The 27,084-nt window shown below is 33.3% G+C and overlaps 1 protein-coding gene across 9 annotated transcripts in view; it reads left to right on the forward strand.

The window, feature by feature from the left end:
* The window catches only part of BLTP1 (bridge-like lipid transfer protein family member 1), a 210,978-nt gene that overhangs the window by 162,405 nt on the left and 21,489 nt on the right, over positions 1-27,084 (forward strand). For 3 of the 9 annotated variants that reach the window (XM_078002226.1, XM_078002230.1, XM_078002227.1), the window contains 14 exons: positions 831-890; positions 2,792-3,018; positions 4,058-4,188; positions 5,474-5,597; positions 11,735-11,844; positions 12,536-12,626; positions 13,163-13,225; positions 15,376-15,629; positions 18,622-18,837; positions 19,972-20,152; positions 20,680-20,776; positions 22,422-22,583; positions 23,112-23,251; positions 25,485-25,686. In XM_078002226.1, the coding sequence (XP_077858352.1) occupies positions 831-890; positions 2,792-3,018; positions 4,058-4,188; positions 5,474-5,597; positions 11,735-11,844; positions 12,536-12,626; positions 13,163-13,225; positions 15,376-15,629; positions 18,622-18,837; positions 19,972-20,152; positions 20,680-20,776; positions 22,422-22,583; positions 23,112-23,251; positions 25,485-25,686 (2,058 nt within the window). Of the gene's footprint in view, positions 1-830; positions 891-2,791; positions 3,019-3,673; positions 3,875-4,057; positions 4,189-5,473; positions 5,598-11,734; positions 11,845-12,535; positions 12,627-13,162; positions 13,226-15,375; positions 15,630-18,621; positions 18,838-19,971; positions 20,153-20,679; positions 20,882-22,421; positions 22,584-23,111; positions 23,252-25,484; positions 25,687-27,084 lie in introns of all 9 variants that reach the window. The other 6 variants (XM_015139167.3, XM_078002225.1, XM_078002228.1 and 3 more) reach the window with 4 other exon arrangements.

Below are 27,084 nucleotides of genomic sequence, written 5' to 3' on the forward strand. Positions count from 1 at the left end.
TACCTAGAAAATGAATAGTAAGCTCAAATTTAAGTAACATTTGAATACCAATTTAGGATTCAGAGTGAGTTACAAAAGGACATTAAAGATATATGTACTCTCAAGTTTAAATTGATATTTAGGTTCTTCTAAGGATAACTGAGGAAGGTCTTAATTCTATGTTTATAGTTTACTTTGTTTAAAAGTTGTTTCCACTTTTACTGTGTAAAATTGTTGAATTTAATTAACATCTTTTTTGAAGCTGAAGTTACCAGATTAAAGCTAGGTGGTAGTAAATGTTTCAGAGTTAAAGTAGATACATTCTGGAGATAGGTGCATGATCTTGAGATTGACATCATGACCTTCAGCCATTTTTTTCCTTATAAAATGTTCCATGTCAAAAGAGAAGGTAAGACTGATGAATCATGTGTCTGACTTAATATGGTAGCTCTTAGTTACCAAAATTCTATTTTAAGTCATTTGCATTCTCAAAGTGCCATTCATTTATGACAATAAATTGTCATAGCATCCTGGATATTACTGGATAAGCCATCTAGAGTGTCAGAGTTGGCCAGGTGTTGTCACTCAAATAAGGAAATCACATGCAGAAAGTAAAGCTAAAACTGCAGTTAAATTATTTAAATCACAGAATAAAATATTGTGAAATATGGAATCAATCTTATGAGTCATTAAGATAGCCCTTTCATTCCAAAGATTAAGAACTAATATCTAGGAAGGATAGTAATCCTCTTTGTATTTAGATAATAATCTTGTGTGAAAAATTAAGAGTACAATATATAATCACAAATGTATTTTCATTGAAAACTATTTTTGGGGTGATTTTTCTACAGGTGTAGTTCCAGATGGCACCTATGAAGTATGTTCAAGAACTACAGGACAAGCAGCAGCTGGTAGGTTCACATTCAGCATTATTTTGTGTTAGACAGAATTCTGCCTTTATTTTAATGGCAAGAGAATTATGTGTTAGATAGAATTCTGCCTTTATTTTAATGGCAAGAGAATCTTTTGGCCAAGCTAATTCTGGTGTTCACTAATTTAAAAAAAAAACTGTTTTGTATTAGAACATTTGTATTTAACAATTATTAATCAGACACTGTGTTTTTATATATATAAAATATATATTATATATGATTTTTAATATATTTTATATATTGTATATTTATTTTTATATAAATATAAAATATATAATACATAACATATATATTTATATATTTTATACATATATACAGTAGACATATATATATATACTACAAGATGTTTTGGAAAAGATTAAAATGAATAAGATATACTTTCTATCCTCCATACTTTTAAATTCTTACAATATAGTTAAGGCACATGCAGCAAAATTACATTGAAATATGTGATATGTACAATAAAACATAAAATTCCCATTGCTATTGAAATGTATAAAAGGAAGAGATATTTTCAAATATGGGAGAGTACTGGGATCAGAGAAAACTTGATGGAGAGACAAACATTTAAACAAGCACTCAAAGGACGGGATAAATCTTTCTTAAACAAAAACTGGGAGATGTGGGGCAGAGAAAATTCAGGCAGAGAGAATAATATAACATGAATCATGATGTTAAAGCACAGTATTCAGATTTGCCCAATTTAGCTAGAATAGAGTTATATTAAAGAAAAGATGGAAAAATGTTAAATGCCAAGGAGTTTGATTTAGTGGGCTAGCCATTGAATGTTTCTGAACAAGAAGGCAAATGGCGACACTTTCAAAGATTAGAGGGCAAAAAAACCTAGGAAACCAGTTAGGAGGTAACTATGAAAGTGGTAATGTGTCTTGACTAAGATGATAGCACAATGTAAATTTTTATTATTTTGCTTGTTATAAAATTGGACAGGGTGAGTCACAGAGATACTTATTTAAGGGCTCTTAAAATGTTGAGAGAGGTAGAAATTGATTAAGGTTAGTAGATTGCCAGTCTCTCCTTACTGTTCTCTGTTTTCCTTCCCAAGCCTAGCCTTAGCGCTCATCTTAAGTTACCTTAGAAAGCACCAAGGCCTAGAGTCTGACAGAGAACTGGAAAAGTTAGAGAATTTTCAACTGAGGTCACAAATAAATATTTGTCAGGACTTTTGTTGTAAGTGACAACAACCCACTTAGACTAGATTAACCAAAAGGGGATACTTATTAAAAGGTTATTTTCAGACTACAGTTCAACTTAGGCATGGTTATTTCAGGGAAGAGAAGGAACCAGGTCAATTCAGGAGCCCTTAGGAACTACTAGAACCAAGATCCAAACTGTCACCAAGACTCTTTGTAGCTCTTGTCTTTGCTTCTTTGTTCCACTCTTGGCTACTTTTTTTTTCTTCTTCTTCTAACTTATAACCTCTTTCTTATACATGGCAAGAAACATTGTGGAGCCTTGTTTCTCCACCCTCAGTCATTAGAGAAGGACCAACCTTTCCTCAAGTCCAGGCAAAATATCTTATTTTTCCAACTTTGACCTTCACCTGGACAATTACATAATTAATTCTATCTAATGAGCTAAGGTCATGGCAGTTCCTACTATAGCTATAGGATGGTGGATCAGCTTGGGCTCAGGGAGTGACCCTGTAGTTCATAGGGAAAAAAAAATAGGTGCTATACAGAGAAAACAGTAGATGCACCCTGTACACATAGAGAAATCAATCCTGTAGTCTGATGTTTCTGACAAGTTTAGCAGTGAAAGACATTAGTTATTGTATGTGGCCATCATCCATTTGCTTTGTAAAGTTACTTCAATTTCTATACTCAGGACTTACCAAAAATGCAACTTCTTTATTTAAACAGAAAGCAGTAGTGCTGGAACCTGGACACTCAATGTATTGTGGAAAATGTGTGGGATCGATGTTCACATGGATCCTAACATTGGCAAAAGGCTTAATGCTCTGGGCAATACTCTTACAACACTGACAGGAGAGGAAGACATAGATGACATTGCTGACTTAAATTCAGTGAACATAGCTGACCTGTCAGATGAAGACGAAGTTGATACTATGTCTCCCACTATCCATACTGTAAGTAAACTCACTGTTAGAATTTTTCAGGATTGGCTTTTACCCTGAGACAGGGATATTTTTTGTTGAGTGTTATTTAGTATATTATAGTTGCTATTTGTGGAGGAAGAGAAGGGAGTGGTGGTTCACTGTGTCTACATTTCATAATATTGTCTTTTAATCGAGTTCTGTACTACATGTTGACTGTCATCCAACTTGTACTTTAACCTATAGGTAACATAATATTAAAAGTGAAGTGAGTAGGGAGTGGGGCAGGGTGGGGAATGGGAATAAATTGCTAACAGGTATGAGGTTTCTGACTGATGAAAATATTCCCAACTAAGATTTTAATGATGGTTGTACAACTTTGTGAATATACTAAATGGGTGAATTTTATGGTACGTGAATTATATCTCAATAAAGATGTTCAAGATGAATTTCAAAGCAAAGTGCATACACAAAATGAAATGATACATTTTAAAAATAGTATTTTCATCTATACTATACATTCTGTAGTTTCAAGTTATTTTGTGGCAAAAAGCAACTTATTCTTTGATTTCATTCTGGTATTGATTTTTCAAAATTATTTTCAATATCTTTTAACTTTTGTACCATGAAATAGTTTTGTTCTTGGGAAGAAATTTTTTTAAATTTAATATTACTGTTTATTACTTAGAGTTCAGATGGAAGTTCAGTAAATGGAGATGGCCACAAACTCACCTTTGGGCAGCGACTTGTAAATCACCTACTAGGCCTGACACCCCCAAATCAGCGCCATTCTGTTCCTGCAGAGTATCTGTGTGACCCAGAGATGTGGGGCTCCCCTCAGTCTAGCCAGTCCCATTTGAAAGCATGCAGAGCACACTCATGGGGAAACGTAGGTGGCAACTAAATAGATTCCTTATGAAATTGAAGGGATTTAAATCAATGGAGAATTCCAATCTTAATATAGATGGCTTTGATTCTTGCATGCTTTGATTTAAGGTGTTAATTTTGTGATAGTATAGATTTGCTTTGTAACTTGAGGGTGGTATTGACAGATACACTTTTGACTTTTCAGGAAGCCATAGATTATCGAAGACAGGCAGCATCTGCTAGCCAGCCAGGAGAACTTAGAGGAAGAAAAATTATGAAGCGTATAGTGGATATCAGAGAACTGAATGAACAGGCCAAAGTAATAGATGATCTGAAGTATGTATAATGATTTTTAATTTGACATAATGTTCCCTAATTTTAGAATCATAAGATGTTAAAAGTGGAAGAAATTGTATTTGGTCTAATACAAACTCTTTAGTTTATCTGTGATATCACCAGGGTCCAGAGTTGTTTAATAATTTGGCCAAGATCATACACTCATTAGTAATAAAGTTAGGCATGAGGCTGGGTGTGGTGGCTGATGCCTGTAATCCCAGCACTTTGGGAGGCCGAGGCAGGTGGGTCACCTGAGGTGAGGAGTTCAAGACCAGCCTGGGTGACATGGTGAAACCCGTCTCTACTGAAAATACAAAAATTAGCTGGCTGTGGTGGTGCATGCCTGTAATCCCAGCTACTTGGGAGGCTGAGGCAGGAGAATCACTTGAGCCCGGGAGAAAGAGGTTGCAGTGAGCCGAGATTGCACCATTGCACTCCAGCCTGGGTGACAGAGCGAGACTCCATCTCCAAAAAAAAAAAAGGCATGAAATCCTAGTGTTCTAGTGTTTTTCACAACTTATTTCTGAGTGCTTTATGACTGACTTTATATCACACATATGTATCTTTACATGTGTATTTACTCTTATATGTATCTTCACAGGCATATATAAATAAATGCATTAATCTTTATCTGTTGCCTGCTGGATATTACTATGTAACACTTCTTCTATTGCAGTAAATATTCTTCTTACTAAACTTTGCAGTTTTATTTTCCCAAAAGGTAATGGTCATGCCTCATCTTTTCTAATCTGCATACACTTGTACTGGTGCTTTTTTTTTTTTAAACCATCAAGGACCTTACACAAATATATGCATTTTGTACAGCAAAAGGTATTGTCCGAAACTTGTCTGTAAGTTAGCATGCAGTGATTCACATTTTCCTGTTGACTTACATTACAATGTGAGTTTTGTTCTCAGGGGAAAAAATGACTTGAAGCAAAATATACCCTTCCTCCAAAATCTTACCCGAGGCTTATATTATATGTAGAATTTTACATTCAGACACTTTTTTTGCAGAGCGAGTCTATGGTTTTCATGAGATTGCCAGAGAGACTCTTGATGCAGCAATGGATAAGACACATTTCCTCAAACATTGCAGAGAGGTGTTTTTTGTTTTCTTAACAGTTCGCCAAATATGAGTGTTAAACTTATTGAGGGTTTTGGCTTGTCTGTACATAATCATCTTTGGTATTCTGACAAGTGAAAGAATTAAAAAGGAGCAAGTAAAAATCAATCTTACTTTGTTATTTCTTTACAATAATTGCCATATTTGTTTTGCATCCAGAAAATTAGGTGCAAGTGAAGGAACCATAAACCAGGAAATTCAACGTTACCAACAGTTAGAATCTGTGGCTGTGAATGACATTAGAAGAGATGTTCGTAAAAAATTACGGAGGTCCAGTATGCGGGTGAGTTCTCTTTTTTCTTTCAATGCTGATGACAAAACCACTTGATTTTTTTCCTATCATATCTACTGTGTACCAGGTACCATCTAAAGCACTTTACATTTAATAACCCATTAAATCCTAACAACAACCTTAGGAGGTAGCTTGTGTTATTTTCCTGTTTTAAAGATGAAACTGAGACACAGGTCAAGTAATTTGACCAAAGTTACACAGCCAGTAATTCTGGGGAAGACAAGAGTCAAACCTAGGTTGTAGGACTCTATAGTCTGTGCCCTTAGACACTGTGTTTTGTCTGTCTTTCATTAAATCACTCTTCTTTTTAGTCTCTAATGTGAACTCTGCAAAAAATGTGAAAACTTTTACGATGTCTGTTCTTCACCTATCCCATTCTTCCAGGTCAGAGTTTACCTGTCAGCTACTGGCATTGTAATGCACTTTATAATCTTTATTTTTTGCAGGTTTAGTTGGTCCCATTAAAGTTGAATCTAGTAGTAGAAAGCTTTTTTTAAAAAAACCATTTTGCCCTTTTGTTGCTTCATTTTTAAAATTAAAGATAACTTGTTAAGAGTTATTGATTCACAAGTGTACCCACCTGGGCCTGGTGCTTTTTGTTGTGTAAAGTTATTAATCCAGTCCTTTAATAAATGCAGGCCTATTTGGATTGTCTCTTTCCTCTCTCCATTTTAGAAAATTGTATGTTTCAAGGAATCAGTCTATTTCATCTAGGTGATCAAATCTGTGGGCATAGATTTGTTCTCTGTTTTCCTGTATTCTTTAAATAACCATAGGGTCTGTGTTGTATACCCTCCTTTATTGCTGATGTTAGTAATTTGTGTCTTTCTTTTTTTCTTAATTGTCCTGCTAGAGGATTATCAATTTTATTGATTTTTTCAAAGAACCAGCTTTGGTTTTGTTGATTTTTCTCTATTGATTTCCGTTTTATTTCTGCTCTAATTTTTATTATCACTTTTCTTCTGCTTAATTCAGATTTAATTTGCCCTTTTTTTCTAGTTTTCTAAGGTAGAAGCTTAGATAATTAATTTTTGATCTTTTCTGATATATGCATTCTGTTCTATAAATTGTCCTCTAAGCACTGCTTTTGCTGCATCCCACTAATTTTGATGTGTGTTTTCATTTTCTTTTATGTTTTAAAATTTCTCTTCAGATTTTTTCTTCAACTCATATTCAGGTATCTTTCTGTCATTGATTTCTGGTTAAATTCCACTGTGGTCTAAGAGCAGACATTTTATGATTTATAATTTTGGTTTGTTTTGTTTTGTTTTTTTGAGACAGAGTCTCGCTCTGTTGCCCAGACTGGAGTGCAGTGGTGCAGTATCAGTGTACTGCACCCTCTGCCTCCTGGGTTCAAGCAGTTCTTTCCCTCAGCCTCCCAAGTAGCTGGGATCACAGGCCCCTGCCACCATGCCTGGTTAATTTTTGTATTTTTAGTAGAGACGAGGTTTCATCATCTTGGCCAGACTGGTCTTGAACGCCTTACCTCGTGATCCACCCGCCTTGGCCTTCCAAAATGCTGGGATTACAGGCATGAGCCACTGTGCCCGGCCATGATTTATAATTTTAAAAAATGTGTAAAGGTATGCTTTTTGGTCCAGAATGTGGTCTCTTTCGGTGAAAGTCCCATGTGAGCTTGAGAAGAATGTGTATTCTGATGTTGTTAGATGAAGGTGTCTGTAGGTATTGATTATATCTAATTGACTGATGATGTTGTTGAGTTCAACTATGTCCTTATTAATTTTTTTGTGTGCTGGATATGTCCATTTCTGATAAAGGGTTATTGAAGTCTCAAACTGTAATAGTGGATTCATCTGTTTCTCCTTGCATTTCTCTTAGTTTGGGCCTCACATAGTTTGACACTCAGTTGTTTTGTTTTTAAGAAATAGGGTTTCACTCTGTTGCACAGGCTGGAGTGCAGTGGTGCAGTCATAGCTCACTACAACCTCAAATTCCTGGGCTCAAGCAATCCTCCTGCCTCAGCCTTTCAAGTAGCTGGGACCACAGCACATGACATCATGCCTGGCAGGATTTTAAAACATTTTTTGTAGAGACAGGGTCTTGCTATGTTGCCCAGGCTGGTCTCAAACTCCTGGCCTCAGGCAATCCTCCTGCTTTCGACTCTCAAAGTGCTAGGATTACAGGTGTGAGCCACCATGCTCAGCCCACTCTGTTGTTAGGCATGTACACGTTAGGGATTGTTATTTGTTCTTGAAGACTAAACCCCTTTATCATTTCATAATGCTTTTCTTTTTCTTTATACCTGATAATTTTTTTTGCTTTGAAATCTGCTCTGTCTGAAATTAATATAGCTATCCCTGCTTTCTTTTAATTAGTGATAGCATGGTATATTTTTCTCAGTCCATATACTTTTAATCTATGTGTCTTTAAATACATATGCTTAAATATGTATATACAAGTGGGTTTCTTGTAGCAACACATTGTCAGATCTTATTTTTTAATCCACTCTGACAGTCTCTGTCTTTTAAGATCATTTTACGCCACTGACATTTAAAGTGATTAATGATAGCTTTGAATTAATATCTACTGTATTTGTTACTATTTTCTGCTTTTTGCCTTTTCTTTTTGTTCCTGTCTTTGTCTTCTGGTTGTTCTGCCTTTTGTGATTTTAATTGAGGCATTTATATAATCCCATTTTCTCTTTTTTCTTAGCGTATCAGTTACACTTCTTCTTCTTCTTTTTTTTTTTTTTTTTTTTTTTAGTGGTTGCCCTAGAGACTGCAGTCTACAGATGCTTCTTAGCTTATAATTGGGTTACATCCCATCATATGTTGAAAAGTCAAAATGATTTATGGTATCTTCAACTTATGACAGGTTTATCCAGCTTTAACTCCATCATAAGTTGAGGACTGTACTGAATGTTACCTCTTTTGTGCCATCATAAAGTCAAAAATTCGTAAGTCAAACCATTATGAGTTAAGGACCATCTGTACACGTATAATTAATCCAAGTCTACTTTCAATTAACACTATAGCACTTTATGGGCAGTGTGAGTACCTTAAAACAAAATAATCATAATCCCTCCATCCTGTCTCTTGTATCATTACTGTCATTCATTTCTCTTACATTTAATATATATAAGCATATACATAAATGTGTGTACACATATATACACACACATATATACACATGCACACACATTTGTATACACACGTGCACATATACATGCGATATATATAGTCAAATACACTATTGGTATTAAATGTGTGCACGTGTATGTGTGTGTGTGTGTATATATATATACACACACGTGTGATATATATAGTCAAATACATTATTGGTATTATTTTGAACAAACTGATCTGTTAGGTCAATTATGAATAAGATACAGGTTTTACCTTCATTTCTCCTTTAATGCTTTTACTTTTATTAAGAGATCTGTATCATTTTCCTTCTCTTTATAAAACTTCTTTTAACGTTTGCAAGGCAGGTCTGCTGGCAACAAATTCCCTCAATTTTTTGTGTCTGAGAAAGTCTTCACTTTTGAAGAATAATTTTGCAAGGTATATGATTCTAGGTTGTTGGGTTTTTTTTTTTTTTTTCCTCTCAAGACTTTAAATATTTTACTCTGCGGCCTTCTACGTGGCATAGTTTCTGAGGAAAAACTCAGGCTTTTTTCATTATCTTTTTTTTTTTTTTTTTGTAGTTTGATAATGATATAACTACATGTAATTTTTTTTTTTTTTTTTCCGGCATTTATCCTGCTTGGTGTTCTTTGAGCTTCCTATATCTGTGGTTTGGCATCTGACATTAATTTGAGAAAACTCTCAGTCATTATTGGTTCAGATATTTCTTCTGTTCCTTTCTCTTTTTCTTTTTCTGGTATTCCATTACACATACTTTATACATTTTGTAGTTGTCCCACAGTCCTTGGATATACTGTTATTTTTTTTTTTCAGTCTCTGTTCTGCTTTTCACTTTTTGCAGTTCCTATTGATATATCCTCAAGTTCAAATATTCTTTCCTCAGCCGTGTCCAGTCTACTAATAAGTTCATCAAAATAATTCATTTCTATCACAGTGTTTTTGATTGCTAGCATTTCTTTCTGGTTCTTAGAATTATCATCTTTCAACTTACAGTGAAAAATGGTCTTGCATGCTGTTCACTTTATCTGTTAGAGCCCTTAGCATAGTAATCATAGTTGGTTTAAATTTCTACTCTGATAATTCCAACATCCCTTCTATGAGGTTCTGATGCTTGTTCTGTCTCTTTAGATTGTGTTTTTTGCTGTTTGATATCCCTTGTAATTTTTTCTTGATAGCCAGACATGATTTACCAAGGAAAAAGAGCTGCTCTAAAGAATCTTTAGTGAGGTAATGTTAAGGTGTCAGGGTAAGAGAAGCATTTTATCATCTTTTAATGAGCCTATGCCTCTGGATTGTGAACTTCACATTTGTCAGTTTTTTCCTCCCAACTTAGGTGGACCAGTATGGATAGAACTGACTGTATTGGTATTGTATTTCCCTTCCCCAGGTCAGTTATGCTCTGATAATATTCCCACTGGTTAGGCTCTGGTTAGCTAATTTCTCCTAAGGGCACTTTTTCTTATTCAGAAAAAGAAAGTACTCTTGGTGTTTTTTCAAAATGGTTCCTTTTCCTTTCCCCCAGTTGGAAGCCTTAAGGGACTTTTCTCCTGAGGGGATTTTTTTCCTCTGACATTTACTGTGGGAACCTGGTGGAACTACTGAAAGGTGATCTCACAATATTCGGGGGCACCGGTGACTGGCGGCACCGGTGACTGGGTCTCCCTAGAGTTTTTAACTCTCAGACTTGTCTGCACTGAACCTTCCAGCAATTCTTTAATTACAGTTCAGGTTTTCCTACCCCAGTGTTTGTTCCTGCAGCAGTTTTTACTTGTGCATCTCTGTACTAGTAAGCTGTTAACTCACTGTATTTACTGGTCTCTTTCTCCATTGTGAGGGGCAGAAGTTGTTCTTCCTCGTCCCCTTTCTCACAGCTCCAAGAACAGCTGTTGATTCTTAAGTTTGTTCAGCTTTTTACTTGTTCTTAGGATGGAATGGTGACTTCCAAACTCCTTACATGTGAAACTGAAAACAAAGTCTAAAAACCACTTAAAAAGAAAAAAAGATTAATGGGTTTTAAAAATTTTAAAACTAACAGAGAACTCTTTTTTTTTTTAACCAGGATGAGATTTTTGGGTGGTACCCCAACACATGAAAAACGTATTAAATCAGAGCTGCGGTTGTCAGAGGAAAGGGGAAAGTTTGTTTCAGGGTTCCAGGAGCTATTGGCTTGACCTGCCATTCCTTGATCACTTCTAAACTCCCAGAGAATATAGTTTGAATACTGCTCTCCAATTTATTTGTCACTAGTCTCTGATAGTAATAATGGATAGTGAGATCTGTAACATATAATTTTATATTTAAAATTTTTGCTGTCTACACAACAGTCATACAATATAATTAAAATATTGCTTGTGTCCTGTTACAGGTCATATTTGGTAATTGTTAAAAATAAAACTAGATAGAATTACGGAAGTTGTTAAAACATCTGCATTCTTAACACATCTCATTCCACATATTCCCCTCAATTCCCATTACCCATCGTAGACTCCAAACTTCCACTGTATTAGAATCTTTTAACTATCTAGCATCATCACTAGTTTCTAGAAGAGGGACTTAGAGACAGGGAAAGTGTTAAGTCATTAACACTCTTACTTTCCTTTGTTGTAATGAAGAGTCCTACAAAAGGGATGCTCTTGGAGAAAAGTGATCTTTTTTCCCCACTGCCCCGAACCTAGCTTTCTCCCCAAACCTTTCTCAGTTTCTTTCTCCATTCTTACTTTTAAAATCATTTCCTTTCTTCTCACCATGTTTCTGTACCCTCGTCCCTGCCCCCAAACTTTGTCTTTTCTTCTTTTCTCTCAGGTCAGCTGGTGGCTCATGTTTTCATTGTGCCTCCTAATTGGTGTTAGAACCAAAGAATAGCTGATTCCTCCTCTATTTTGACTTACATTAAGTGACATTAAAGTCCCCTGGGGAAAACAAGCTAACTTATTTAATAGTAGAATATTTTCTTTTATTTGAAGTCAAATATTACAACAATAAATAATCACCTATAGTCACTTTTCTCTCCCATTTCGTTAGGCTGCTTCCCTAAAGGATAAGTGGGGTTTGAGTTACAAACCAAGTTATAGCCGATCAAAAACCATTTCTGCTTCTGGAAGACCACCTCTTAAGCGAATGGAAAGGGCAAGGTAATATATATTTCAGCCATTGAAACAAGCAATAAAATTGTTGACTCTTTTACCAAGGTCAGCTACTTTTTTATGTTCTTATAAAATTAAGATAATAAAAATTAATTTTATTAGTAAAATGCAATAATAGTGGATACTATCAAACTCAGAATTTTATTTAAGGAATCTCTCATCACATTTATAACCACAATGTGGGGTGTGCTTTTTAGTAATGAAATATGCTATTTAGACAAGTTTCTTTTTTATTTACATAAAACTGTAGTTTAGAAGGATAGACAAGTTTTCTGTGTAAACTTATAGATTATCCAAAGAAATTAAAAGGTGCATACTAGTAGCTACTGCTCTAAATTTGTCAGTTTAGAAAAAGTATAGTCACGCAGACATTTAGCCTATGAAAAAATGGAAATTTTACATTTTATTGAAGTGAAATACAGTTTTAATAGTAAATCAGCACTATAAAAAGTAAGAAGTATAAATTCTTTTTATATGATTTAGTTTTAGAAAAATCTTGAATTAACCAAAACATTGAGTCTTTTTTATGGGATGCTAAAGGTTAAGAGAAAGTCCAATCCTTTGATTAGGTAAATACTTACAAATAAAATGTTATTGCCATTAATCAGACCTTTATAAAGTCCAGGAATATTTTTTTAATGAGAATATTAGTGTTTTATAACTTTGTATTTACTTGCAGTTCTCGAGTAGGAGAAACTGAAGAGCTCCCAGAAATCCGTGTGGATGCAGCATCTCCTGGACCTAGAGTAACTTTTAATATCCAGGATACAGTAAGAGATATATAATTTGTTAGAAATGCACATTGCTAAGTAGTTTTTACAAATTATAAAATTATGGTATTACACTATTTCAAAATACTGATTTCTGACTACAATCAAAGTATGGATTGTGATGATTGAACTGTCTGCGTATTACCAAGTAGTGGGCACTGCCCTCATAACATTATCTGAGAGCCATGAAGCAGGTGTTAGTAGTTTACGTTTTACAATAAAGGCTCCACAACTGCTTTCTCTTAAGTAGAAAGGTTTTTGTTGAATAAATTTTCTTTCCAGTGAGAATCCATATTAAACTACATCTTACACAAATGTAAATATGGAATATTGATACTCATTTATGTATTTTATTTATAGATAGATAGCAGAAATTAGAGGGAAGATCAGCTTCAAAGTTGTATTCTAATTTCATAGCATATTAAACATTATATTAAAATGTTTATTTTGTTTTTTGTATATTTACTTTTAAGTCATTATTTTTCATGAGTTTTTTTGTTTTTGTTTTTTTTACTTTTCTTATTATTTTAATTAAGTCGAAAAACACAGTATGGGGAAGTACACCACAATCCAGCTGTCCTGGGGAAGGGTATTTTCAGGTACTTACTAAGAACAATATAAATTTTGCTTTAAAACTAATCAACCACACTGAAAATCTGCTTTCAAAATATCTTCCTCTCATTTCAAACTAAACTTAGACCTCAGAAATATTTTACATAATGGTTTAAGACTGTTTGAATTTTTTTTCATCATGTACTTCTCATAACCTCTTGCATGCATTTGTCTTAGTTTTTACTTCTGTGTAGTTTAATACTATTAAAAACTAAAAGACTAAATCAGCTAATCAAATCAACCGAATCATAAATAAAAAACTACAATCTGTTATTTCCTAATCCCTAAGTGAAGCAGTTTTTCCTCATATTCAACTACAAAATGAATTTTTTCATAAACAAAGATCAGTTAATTAGTTCAAACAAGAATTAAATTTAATTCATAACAAACATTAATAATTGAGCATTCTTTTGAGTCACTGGTGTAAAAGAACATTTATAAAACTATCCATTTTTTAAATTATTCTTTTGTTCAAAACAATGTAGAAGAATGAATATCTATATCTTTTTTGTCAAGGTACATTTAAAAATTAGCACTTACCCAAATATATTTTGTTTCCCTTTTGTCACTCTCTTCAAGCTTGAGTCTCAACATGTATCTCATAGTTATACTGAATTTAGTCAAACTGGATTTTTTTAAGAACTGTTTAATTGTAATAGAGTGAGCTTGACAAATATGTTCTTTTTTTATGAAGAAAACTTGGAAAGAAATAATTTACATGAATAGAATGGATTCTGCTAACCAGGTGATTCTCAAAGGGATTAATATTTGAAATGATTCAATTCAAGTCCCATTTTTAATTAGCCATGTACTGCTTGTAAAAAAAAGTATATAAAAAATCATAAATTAATAGCTATGAGATTAAATATTAGATTTTTCTAATCATAAATTAGAAAATAGATAATTAAGGAATGGTTAACTATAAAATAAATATGAAACAAAGAAATATTTATTTACTGTCTCTTACCAAAGTTTTAAAAATTGGCTGTTCTAACAATCTGATTTGTTAATAACATGTATACTATATAAAATGAAGAACACGTGGATTTGAAATTGTCAATGTAGGACTTAACTGTGTATCAAATAGCAGCATCCAGTAGTTTTAATAATAAATTGCACATAAATTAGTTTGCACATTAAACTTTATAAAGGCTTATTATTGCTCAAGTAACTCTGTGACTCTGTGAAGTTGGGCATCAAAATTAGGTCATGGGGGTGTTTTGTTTTTGTTTTGTTTTGTTTGACCTATTTAAATGGTCTCCTGGTGAAATCCTGAGTTAGTGACATGGTGTTTATACAAACTATAGTCATCTCTCAATATCTTTGGGGGATTGGTTCTAGGACCCCCATGCATACCAATATCCACAAATACTCGAGTCCCTTTTATAAAATGGTGCAGTATTTGCACATAACCTACGTACATCCTCCCATAAACATTAAATCATCTCTAGATTACTTATAATGCGTAGTACACATTAAATGCTATTATAAATAGTTGTTAAATATTTTGTGTATTATTTTATATTGTACTATTATTTTTATTTTTCCTCCAATATTTTCCATCTACACGGGATTGAATCTATAGGTGTTTACAGAGAGCCAACTGTATTTACCTTAAAATATAGCATTCTTCAGTTTGACTGATAGATGTTTTATTACTCGGCTGTTTGCACATTTTTCTTTAACTCATGTGGGGCTCATTTTTAAAAGATGTATCCACAAAAAGCATCTACTAGCATGATGAGAAAATAATAAACTTTGTACTGACACTGCATGCTCTTCTATCACTAATTGCTCTTGCCATTCTGATTTACAGTTAATCTTGTTTCTTTTGCTTCCACGTTTAACTTCTGCTGTAAAGAATTACAATGTTTACTTATTGATATAGTAATATATGTTTATATAAAGTAAAATCTCATTCTGATTTTTAGTATGTTAGTAGTGTAACTTTCTGTGGTTGGCCCTTTTGCTTCCTTCCTTGGTGTACTATTTCATATGTTCATGAATCTGACCTTTCTTTCATTTCAGAGTGAAGAAATTCAACTCTGAGATGATTTTTAAATGTTTAAATTTATATATTTTTTCTTTTTTTAATTGAAGTATGAATCTGATTCATGTTTTTTGTTTTTACAATCAGTTTCCAGAGGAGACAGAACTGGACCTTTTGTCAGTAACCATTGAAGGTCCATCCCATTACTCATCAAATAGTGAAGGATCATGTTCCGTGTTCAGTTCTCCCAAAACTCCAGGAGGCTTTTCACCAGGCATTCCTTTCCAAACTGAAGAGGGCCGACGGGATGACAGTTTGTCTTCTACCAGTGAAGATTCCGAGAAGGATGAAAAAGATGAAGACCATGAGAGGGAAAGGTTTTATATTTACAGGAAACCCTCGTGAGTAACCTTGTTTTCAGATCCTAATGTAGTATTTCAGAATCTAGAAATGACCACAAAATGTTACATATAACTCAACTTTTACAGAAAATAATTTTTAATGTGCCACACTTGAGTGAGAGAGACTTATTAAAAAAAAATTTATTTTAATAAAATTTATCACATGGTTTATTGTGATGTAGCTCCATATAGCATTATTTTTTAAATTTACGTGTTTTTCAAGTCATCTAAGTTTAATCATCTAAAATAAAATGGAAATAAAGATGTGGTTATGAGTAAATTAAAGGAGAGGGCTGTATTCCTGTGGCATTAAAGTAACAGATTGCAGCAAGGACATACGTAATAGTGAAGGCTAGTTAAGAAAAGTAGTAAAGGGAAGTGGTTAGCAATAGATGAAAGACTTAAGCAAATTCTTAGAAGAAAGAAATAAGATGAAATGGTGTTAATGACATAAATGACATATGTGAAACTTTGTTCTGAATATGCCCTCAAGAGGAGCTGCAAGGATCTTTGGAACTGATCTATTTAAACCACCCTCAAGTGAGGTTGTGACAGTAATAGTAAGAGTTTCTAATAATGGTAATAAATAATGAGAAATTGCCTTAGCACAAGAGTATAACCGAAAGTTGATCTATAAGAAACTGTCTCTATCTTCAGTCTTCTGTATTTTGAGCTTTAGGGATTCTTTCCTCCCTTTCCTAGACTGAAGCCACTGACTCTTAAATCCCATACATCAGCATATTTTGTTTTATTCCTTCATTTTTCTGGAGTACATTCTCAAATAACTTTCTATGAAAAGTTATTATTGCAGATCTTCATTTTCTTCATGTCTAAAATAGCTTTACTGCTTTTGTGTTTATCATTGCTTTGGGAAAAGAATTCTAGTCTAATATTTATTTCTTCTCCTAAGAAAGAAAAACTGCTGTTATCTTCCAGCATCCATATTCAGCATATGCTGGTTATCTTTTTCAATTCTGTCAATGTGACCTAAGATTTTTTTGATATTTTAGATCTGTTTTCTTCCAGGAAATTTTTAGAATCTTGTCATTATATTTAATTTCATGGTGGTCCAGGTTTGAGTCTTTTCTAACAATTTTTCTAGGTATTTTGGTATTTCTTAAAACATAATATAAATTTTGTCATAGGAAATATTACTTTATAGTTGTGTGGATAAATTCTTCCCTTTTTTTTTGTTTTGTCTTAACAGTAATCGGACATTTGCCTTCCTGAACAGATGATCTATATCTCCTTACTTTTTATGTTTTACATTGCCTTTTTGAAAACTATTTTGTCAGTTTTATTGAGATATAATTTATATTAGTGTAACCATATTTTCCAGATATACAATTGGATAAGTTCTTTAAATATTTTATTTTATTTTGGTAAGATCACTTAGCATGAGATCTACCCTCTTAACACCTTTTTAAGTGTGCAATACAATATCGTTATCTTTAGGCACAATCTCTAGAACTTATTAATCTTGCATAACTGAAACTTTATACATGATTGATTAGCAACTGCCAACCTCCCCGCGACCCCCAACCCCTGACAACCACCATTCTATTCTCTACTTCTATGAGTTGGGCAATTTTAGATACCTCATATAAGTGGACTCCTGCAGTATTTGTCCTTCTGTATCTGGCTTATTTCATGTAGCATAATGTCCTCAAGTTCATACCTGTTGTCACATAGTGCAGCATTTCCTTCTTTTTTTTTAAGGCTGATAATATTCCATTGTATGTATGCATCACATTTTTAAATTCATTTGTCTGTCAATGGACATTTTAGGTTGTTTCTACATCTTGGCTATTGTGAAAAATGCTGCAGTGAACATGGGAGTGCTAGTATCTCTTTGAGATCCCGATTTCAATTATTTTGGATAAATACCCAGAAGTGGGATCTCTGGATCATGTTGTAGTTCTACTGTAATCTGTTGAGGAATCTCCATACTATTTTCCCTAGCAGCTGCACTATTTTGCATTCCTACCAAAATGTCCAAGGATTGTTTTCTCCATGTCCTTGCCATGATGAGAAAATAATAAACTTTGTACTGACACTGCATGCTCTTTTTTGTTTTTATTTAAATAATAGTCATCTTAACAGGTATGAAGTCATAATCTCATTGTGGTTTTGATTTGCATTTCCTTGATGACAGTAATATTAAGCATCTTTTCATATACCCGTTGGCTGATTCTTTGCAGAAATGTCTACTTAAGTTCTTAGCCAGCTTTTAAAATTGGATTTTTTTGCTTTCTGAATGCTAGGATTTTCTTACATACTTTGGGAATTACCCCCTTGTCAGATATATGGTTACAAATATTTTCCCCCATTCCATGCTTTTCACCTACTGATTGTTTCCATTGCTTTTCAGAAGCTCTTTTAGTTTGATGTTGTCCCATTTGTCTGTTTTTACTTTTGTTGTCTGTGCTTTTGGTGTCAGGAAATCATTGTCAAGACCAATGTTATGAAGCCTTTTCCCTATATTTTCTTCTAAGAGTTTAACAGTTTCAGGTGTTATGTTAAGTCTTTAATCCATTTTGAGTTGATATTTTTGTATGGTATAACGTAAGGGTTCAATTTCATTTTTTTGATGTAGATATCCAGTTTTTCCAGCACCATTTGTTAAAGAGCATATGGCATTACTTTTCTTTCCTTGTTCTGTCTTTAATAAAATCTGGAAAGTAACATTTAAATGTTATAATTTGAGAAAATGAAATATTTTCCAACATACACAGTATAGTTTATATACTGATATTCAGACTCCTTAAAAGTGGTGATTATGTCTGTGTCCTCATCACCTAGCACATAGCCTGGCATATAATAGTTATTCAGTACATAACAGCTGAGTAAAATGGCTCCATTAAACTCACTCAAGTTAATTTATAAAATAGTAAAATTTATTTACAGACTATTGCTCACATAACATGTTTAATAGTTCGTTAAAAAGACTCTTATTTTACTACAATGTAATGATCAGTTGTTCTTTCTGTAGACACACATCTCGTAAAAAAGCAACAGGCTTTGCTGCTGTTCATCAGCTATTTACAGAACGCTGGCCAACAACACCAGTCAATAGAAGTCTTAGTGGCACAGCTACAGAGAGAAATATTGACTTTGAACTTGATATACGGGTTGAAATTGATAGTGGGAAATGTGTACTCCACCCAACCACCCTTCTACAAGAACATGATGATATAAGTTTGAGAAGGTAAGAAATTGATTAAAAAAGATACATGTAACTTTATTAGAAATACTATTCATATATCACTGAATTATAACAAACTTCTCCATCCCAAAGTGCAGATTTGAAGTGTAAGTGTAATTATAGTTATAATGGTCAAGTGGTTATTTCTTATACAATTTCTTATAAACAAGTGCATAATATTTTCTGGCAACTAGAAATGGATGTCTGATTTAGAGTCTGGCAAATTTTTTCATTAAAATAGTTATATCTTTGGAATTCTTTTAACATACATGAATTTCTCAGTGTCTGTCCCTGTATTATACATATTTCAGTTTTAAAGAACAACACAGTGCTCAGAAGTATCTTGGTTATTGAGAGTTTTGATGAGTTCATAAAGAAATAAGAAAGACTGGGAGACAGTTACACAGACCTCAGTAGACTGAAACTGTGTTCAGGATATAACTGCAGCTTTATTATTTGTTTACATCACTAACTAAATGATGATATAAACAGGATTAACATATTTTTTCTTTTCTAATCTAAAAATGAACTGTAAAAAAAAAAAAAAAGTTATAATTGAGTGGATGGGTGGACATGTAGATAAAAAGAATGCTGACCATTATTGAAACTGGGTAGTGGGAACATGGAGGATCATTAATGATACTATTCTGATTACTTTTTATATGTTCAAAAATTTCCATAATAAAATATTTAATTGAGGCTTTTATAAAATAAGAGAAAATAAAAAGGTACTATAAACAGTTAAAATCTCTTACAAATGTAGTAGTGATGATAAAAAGAATGACTATTCGTTTATTTTTTATTGAACCATAACCCATAATAAATTGCTAATATTTAGCTGTATTTTTACCTTTATAAAGGGCAGTTTCATTTGGTTCAACCTAGTATGTTCAAATGAAAGTCACGACCTTAGGAAAGAATAAAGGTAACTGCCCTGTATAGTTATGGAATATACAACATTTACATCATTCATGCAAGGCATTAACCAGTCTCACTAGAGATACTGATGAACTTTAGTTTTTTTCAACTTCCTAAATAAAGGATTATATTCTATTTACTGTAAAAATAAAAGTTAGCTTTTAAACAAAAAAAGAGATAAATGTGTCATTTTTTAGAATAACATTTTTCTGTTCACAGGAGTTATGATCGAAGTTCCAGGAGCTTAGATCAAGATTCACCTTCAAAAAAGAAGAAGTTTCAAACTAATTATGCTTCTACCACCCATTTAATGACGGGCAAGAAAGTGCCATCATCTCTACAGACAAAGCCTAGTGACTTAGAAACAACAGTATTTTACATTCCTGGAGTTGATGTAAAGGTAAAAACCTAATTGCCTAGGGTAAGGGATTAGACTATTGGTAGCAATGTTTATTTTCTATCATATATGTTCATCTTTTTCTCATTATATTAAAATGAGACTTAGTAACTTTTTTGTCTAATATGGCCATATTCTGGACAGAAGAACATCAAAACTGCAGGTTCCCACTAATTTATATAGCATTTTCCATGGACGTTTGATGGAAAGAAGTTCAGTTTTTTAATAAATTGATATTCATAACAAACTTGCTAAACCTCACCTAGTACAACTTCATTAAATAATTTTTTATATTCTAGAATTACAGAATCATAGACTATTCAATTTGAAAGGACATTAAAGATTATCTGAAATGACCTTTTTATTTTAAAAAATGAATAAAAGCAAAGAAACTTGCCAGGATCACAAAGCTAACTTTTAAAAGTTAAAAGTCTTCTGACTTCCAGTGTTCTTTTCTACATTTTTCTATATTTCTTGATTTTCCTCATCTTCATAATTTTAATTTTAAAAGTTTATTTATTTCAATACAGTTGCATTACAATTCCAAGACGCTAAAGACTGAATCACCTAATGCCTCCAGGGGATCTTCCTTGCCAAGAACACTCTCCAAAGAGTCCAAGCTGTATGGTATGAAAGATAGTGCAACATCTCCTCCTTCTCCTCCTTTACCTTGCACTGTCCAGAGCAAGACTAACACCTTACTTCCTCCCCAGCCCCCACCTATTCCCGCAGGTATTTAAGGAGTATATAGTCTATTTTTTGTCATTTTTTAAATTTTTAGTTATTACCTGCTTGCTCTTTTGAGACTTTCCAATGCACATGTTTAAGAAAAAAGGACATACACTTGTCAATAATGACTATACAGACTTCATATATGGAAGTGTGGGCCAACCATTTTCACCTGTTTTTGAAATTGACATTACTTTAGAATATCTATTATAAAATAAACAATATACCAAATACTTTACTTACTTAAATTTTTAGGTCTGTACATATAAAAATAGTAGTTTTATATAGCTCAAATTTGGGAGCTTATGATCAGATGGAAATATCAAACGTGACAGTACATTGGGCTTAAACATTTATTACTTCTCTGTTGTATAACACATTACCCAGAATTTATGACTTATAACCTCAACCACAGGTTCTGTTGATCAGAAATGTAGGCACAGTTTGGCTCAGTGGATCTAACTCATGGTCTTTTACAAGATTGTAGTCATGACATTGGCTAGGGCTAGAGTCATCTGAATACCTGATTGGGGCTGAAAAATCTGCCTCCATCATGTCTCAATCATGTGACTGGCTAATTGGTACTTCAGTTCCTCTCATGTGGGCTTCTCTAATGGGCTTCTTGAGTGTTCTCCAAAAGAGACCTGTGTGATGAGTAAAACCTTGTGATAGAAGATCAGTATGGAAGTAAACTACACAAGGGTATGAATACCAGGAGGCAAGGATCATTGAACGTCATCTTGGAATCTGGCTACCATAGCACATGAATGATACCGTACATACATGGCAGGATTTCCAAAAAATATCAGACTAGACAAGAATTATTTGAAAAAGTTTCATTTGGGAGACAAAACCTGATATATAAACCTTTTAAAATGGTAATTATGCTGAGAATGCCTGATACCACTTTTCAGTTAACAAGGCACATCTGCGTTCATTAAGTGCATGGCAGATATTAACGCCTTTTATAAATGAGGAAAGTTAAGGCTCATAAAAGTTGGATGTCTTTCCTAGATTTGAACAACTAATAAATGTTAAGAGTTGGAAACCTTAGCCAAAGCTAGCCAAGTCTTAGATGTTTTACTCATTCTCCTGAAGCAGATATATTAGTTAGGTAAAAGGAAAGAGAAATGGCATCCCATATAGGGAAGCATTATAAATATGTACAAGCTAAGCCTAGGAAAGCCTGAGAACAGTGACATTTTTCTTCACTTGCCACTAAATATTGTTAAAGTTCTCTATATCTTCTTAAATGGACAAAATGACTAATGCTAATGAGAGACTAAGCAAAATATAAAGCTGAAAAACTGGACCAAAACTTGTGATGTAGAGCAAGTAGGGATAACCACCTTATTATATGTCATTAATTGCCTCTGTATTCTAACATTAACATATCATTCCTATCAACCTGCTACTTTTATTATTTTCTTGTAAGGCCTTAAATGTGAGGTACTTCACCTGATTAAACTTTAATATAATTCAAATTTCTGTTTAATTGGAACTTTTTATAAAATCCATTAAATGGAATTTCTAAATGTTCTAGCCAAAGGAAAAGGAAGTGGAGGAGTAAAAACAGCCAAGTTATATGCCTGGGTAGCACTTCAGTCATTGCCAGAAGAAATGGTTATCAGTCCCTGCCTATTAGACTTTCTGGAAAAAGCTCTGGAAACTATCCCAATTACACCAATTGAAAGGAATTATACAGGTAAGCATCCTTCTTATATACCTCCCCATCACATATATTTTGGGATCTTATTATATAGAAGGTTTTCTTAATGCTATTATACATTATTACATAATATATGCAATTATAAATATTAAAGAATTATAAACTGTAAAAGAACTTGAGAGAGCATCTAATTGTCATTTACAAATGAAGAAACTAAGTCCTGGTAAGGTTACAGAACTTTCCCATGGCCCCAGCTAGTTAATGACAAAATTTAACATTTAGGTTCTACATCCTTAGTGTGTCCCTTGGACTGGAATCTCTTTGAGGGCAAGGATATAATCACTAGTTTCTTTGTACAGTGTTTGGTATAGCAGCAGGAAAATTTGAGTTTGGGGGAATGAGCAAGAGGTGTGAAAAGGGAAAAATGTATAGAATGAAGGGCTACAGAAGCAAATGTTTCTGGGTGTTCATACCGCTCATCTCACTTGTATAAACAATAAGGATCTTTTAATAAATAGTTTGCCTTTGATCTAATAATAAAACTTAACCAGATATTTTAAACAGCTGTCAGCTCACAAGATGAAGATATGGGACATTTTGAAATACCAGATCCTATGGAAGAATCAACAACATCACTAGTGTCATCTTCAACATCTGCTTACTCTTCCTTCCCTGTAGATGTTGTGGTTTATGTACGAGTTCAGGTGACATACTTCATTTCTTTCTTTTTGTTTTAAAGAGGAATGTTTTTCTTAAGTTTATTTGAACACTTCAACATTGTTACTGTTTAAAAGTTTTCTTAACCTCAGGTTCATGAACGTTTAGTATGTTTATGATGGCTTGGAGGTTGCTTGAGTATCTGTGAAGTATGTGTGAAATGTTATGTATATACGGATGCTCAAGTTATGATGCTGTTAAGTTCTGATTAACCCATCACAAACTGAATAGCATAAGTCAGTAATACATTTAATACACTTACCTTACTGAACATCATAGCTTAAACTAGCTTACCTTAAATGTGCTCAGAACACATTACTCTTCAGGTGGGTAAAGTCGTCTAACACAAAGCCTTTTTTATAATACAGTCTTGAATATCTCATGTAATTTATTGAATGTTTACTGAAAGTGAAATGCAGAATGGTTGTGTGGGTCCTCAAAATACAAGTTCTACTGAATGTGTATCACTTTTGCCCATCATAAAGTAGAAAAATCCTAAATTGGAGATCATCTATATTCACTTTTCTACCAAGAAGTTTCATAGATCTTTGGGTTTTCAAAAATTAAAACTCATACTTCTGTGGCAAAAATAAAAATATTTAAGTTAAAACCCTTTTTTAAGCATTTTATGCCTTTATTTTGGCACCTTAATTTCTTGCCATTATAGTTCTTTTTGGGCAGATACAAAGTGTAATTGAGATGTAAAGTCACAATAGTACTTTTGTTAAAAATTTTGCTAAGCGTTACCTAGTTTTTATTTAGTATTTTATTCTAAAATGCTGTCCTACCAATAGGCCTTTGAGAGTATATATTAGCATATATACTATACCAAATATATTAGTATATATTATATATATTAGCATATATACTATACCAAATATAGTATATATTTAATTAAATCTGTTTATCAAGGAGGATTTAAAACTACTTGTATCAAAACTTCAGGGTTTAGTTGATCCTCAATTAAAATCTAATAATCAGTCTTAAGAGTAAAGGAAACACTAATGGTCATCTGTTCCAACTATCTTCTATAACGTTAATGTGGCCAAAGAGCTTCAGTCTTACATTGTAGAATTTTTAGCTAGCTTTTTTAAAGGCCTGATGAAAACAGAATGAATGGGGGCTTGAGGGTTATAAAACCTTTGGGCTGGGTGCAGTGGCTCACACCTGTAATCACAGCACTTTGGGAGGCTGAGGTGGGTAGATCACTTGAGCCCAGGAGTTGGAGACCAGCCTGGGCAACATATGGAGACCCCATCTCTACCAGGGAAAAAAAAAAAAAAATTAGCCAGGTGTGATGGTGTGCATCTGTGGTCCTAGCTACTTGGGAGGCTGAGATGGGAAAATTGCTTGAGACTGGTAGGTTCAAAGGCTGCCATGAGCCGTAATTGTACCACTGCAGTCCAGCCTGGGCAACAGAGTGAGACCCTGTGTCTAAAAAAACGAAAACCAACCTTTGTTATTATGAACAAGTTTAATATGAGCATAAATATTTTTAAGGTTCTGAACTATAACCAACCTTTGTTATTATGAACAAGTTTAATATGAGCATAAATATTTTTAAGGTTCTGAACTATCTAAATATCTAAATACAGTCCCTCCATATACTTAGGAGATTGGCTCTAACACTACCCCTGCCCCCCACTATGTATACCAAAATCCACACATACTCAAGTCCCGCAGTCAGCCCTGAGGAATTACTAAAAAAGAAAAGAGACAGCCCTCTGTATATGCGGGTTTTTCATCCCAAATACTGTATTTTCAATCCATGTTTGGCTGAAAAAAATCCATATGTTAATTGGACCAGTACAGTTCAAACCTGTGGTGTTCAAGGGTCAACCGTCTTATTGTTCTGAGATGGCTCCTCAAATATTTAGGTGTTTTAAAATGATAGCATTTTGTTTATACATTTTGATTTTTATATCATGCTTCTGTTTAAAAAAGCTAGGACAATAAACACAAAATCTTAAGTATCAAATGAGTAAACATGATCAATATATGTAGACAGAAATGGAAATTAAATGTAACTTTTGAAATCCAAGGTGAAATTTCTTAACTTCCCTGTAGATGTTGTGGTTTATGTATGAGTTCAGGTGATATACTTCATTTCTTTCTGTTAAAAAAAAAGTTTCTTAAGTATTGAATATTTCAATATTATTTCCATTTAAAACTTTTCATTTATCGAGTTCCTAGAAAGCTTTTTCTTTCTGTTATTTTTAGCCCTCACAGATAAAATTTAGCTGTTTACCAGTATCAAGAGTAGAATGCATGTTAAAGCTGCCATCCCTGGATTTGGTGTTTTCTTCAAACCGAGGAGAACTGGAGACTTTAGGGACTACATATCCTGCAGAGACTTTATCCCCTGGAGGTAATGCTACTCAGAGTGGAACAAAGACTTCTGCTAGCAAAACTGGAATACCAGGTATAGATAATGTTCTTTTATTCCTCTAGTATAAAACCAAATACTATTTTTAAATGAATATTTTAATAGTAATTAATACATATTTTTAAATATACTTGGAAAAGGGGAAATCTGAGGATTATTTATAGAAAGAAATCTATAGTAGACCAATGTTTTGAGTATATTTCATGTGTTACTTGAACTTGAGTACCCTTTGGTTTCTATTTTTAGCTGAATGGCAATCAGATAGTATTTTGAATTTGGTTTGAATGTACATACTACAAGTGCTATGACATAACTACTATATAATAATTCACACGTTCAAGTACTTTTGAATATCTTTTATCTTAAGCTATACTTGACATTCAGGAGTAATCAGTATTATAAATGGAAAATAAGAAACATAGTGTTACCTTACAGGGATTTTTTTTATCACACTGAGTGAAAACTGTATCAAGTAGCAGTAGCATATGTATTTTTAAAGGGCAAATTTGGTTATCTAACTCAAATATGTGTTTCATAAAGGTTTTGTTTTTAAAATATAATTGATTTCCTGAGATGATAGGCATTCCTCACTATGTTAAACTGGGTGCCATTTCTGCCCTAAAAATGAAACAGAGATCACACATGCAAATGGTAAAGATTTTATTGAATACCTCTGAAAAAAAGAGACTAGACTGAATGAAAACTGATAAGACTGGAATATAGTTAAAATAGTGGTTCTTAACCAGGAGCTATCTTGTTGGCAATATTAGGAGACAATTTTGATAGTCATAACTGAGGGTTTACAGCTGGCAGCTAGAAGGGAAGCCAGAGATGTTACTAAACATTCTATAGTATATATGACAACCCCCTCCACTCCCAAAGAATTATCTGGTTGAAAATATCAATAATGGCAAGGCTGAGAAGGCTTGCATTAAAAGTGAAAAAAATAAAATCCCAAATTCCATTTTTGAGAGGCATGAAGACTGTGGAGGGCGAATTACCTTTCTGATTTGTAAGGAAATACAGCTTAGGTTTTGAGTCCTACTTGAGAGTCATCTTAGATTCAAATCTTTATTCTAATAATCTCATCGAGCATCAGTTGGAAAAATTATTACAAACTGGCTTGTGAGAAAGCATCCCAAAATTCCTCTTTGAAAAATTGAAATTATATCTTGAACACAGTATTTACTTGTACTAGTGGGGAAATTGTTATAGGAAATCATTTCTTTTGCTGTGTGAATCTTTGAAAGTTTTCACAAAATTGGAAAACAAAAAGGTTGATATCTTAGAAATAAAGATTTTGCTAATGTGGTCACCCATTATCTAGTACTTAGCTCCAAAATATTGCTGTTGGAGTTGTGTTGTCAACAAAATATTGTAAGTGGTAGTGTCGGTCTTTGAAAAACATTTTCTGATTATAAAATTTACACTCAC

The sequence above is a fragment of the Macaca mulatta genome, chromosome 5, assembly GCF_049350105.2.
Source record: "Macaca mulatta isolate MMU2019108-1 chromosome 5, T2T-MMU8v2.0, whole genome shotgun sequence".
Classification (NCBI taxonomy): domain Eukaryota; kingdom Metazoa; phylum Chordata; class Mammalia; order Primates; family Cercopithecidae; genus Macaca; species Macaca mulatta.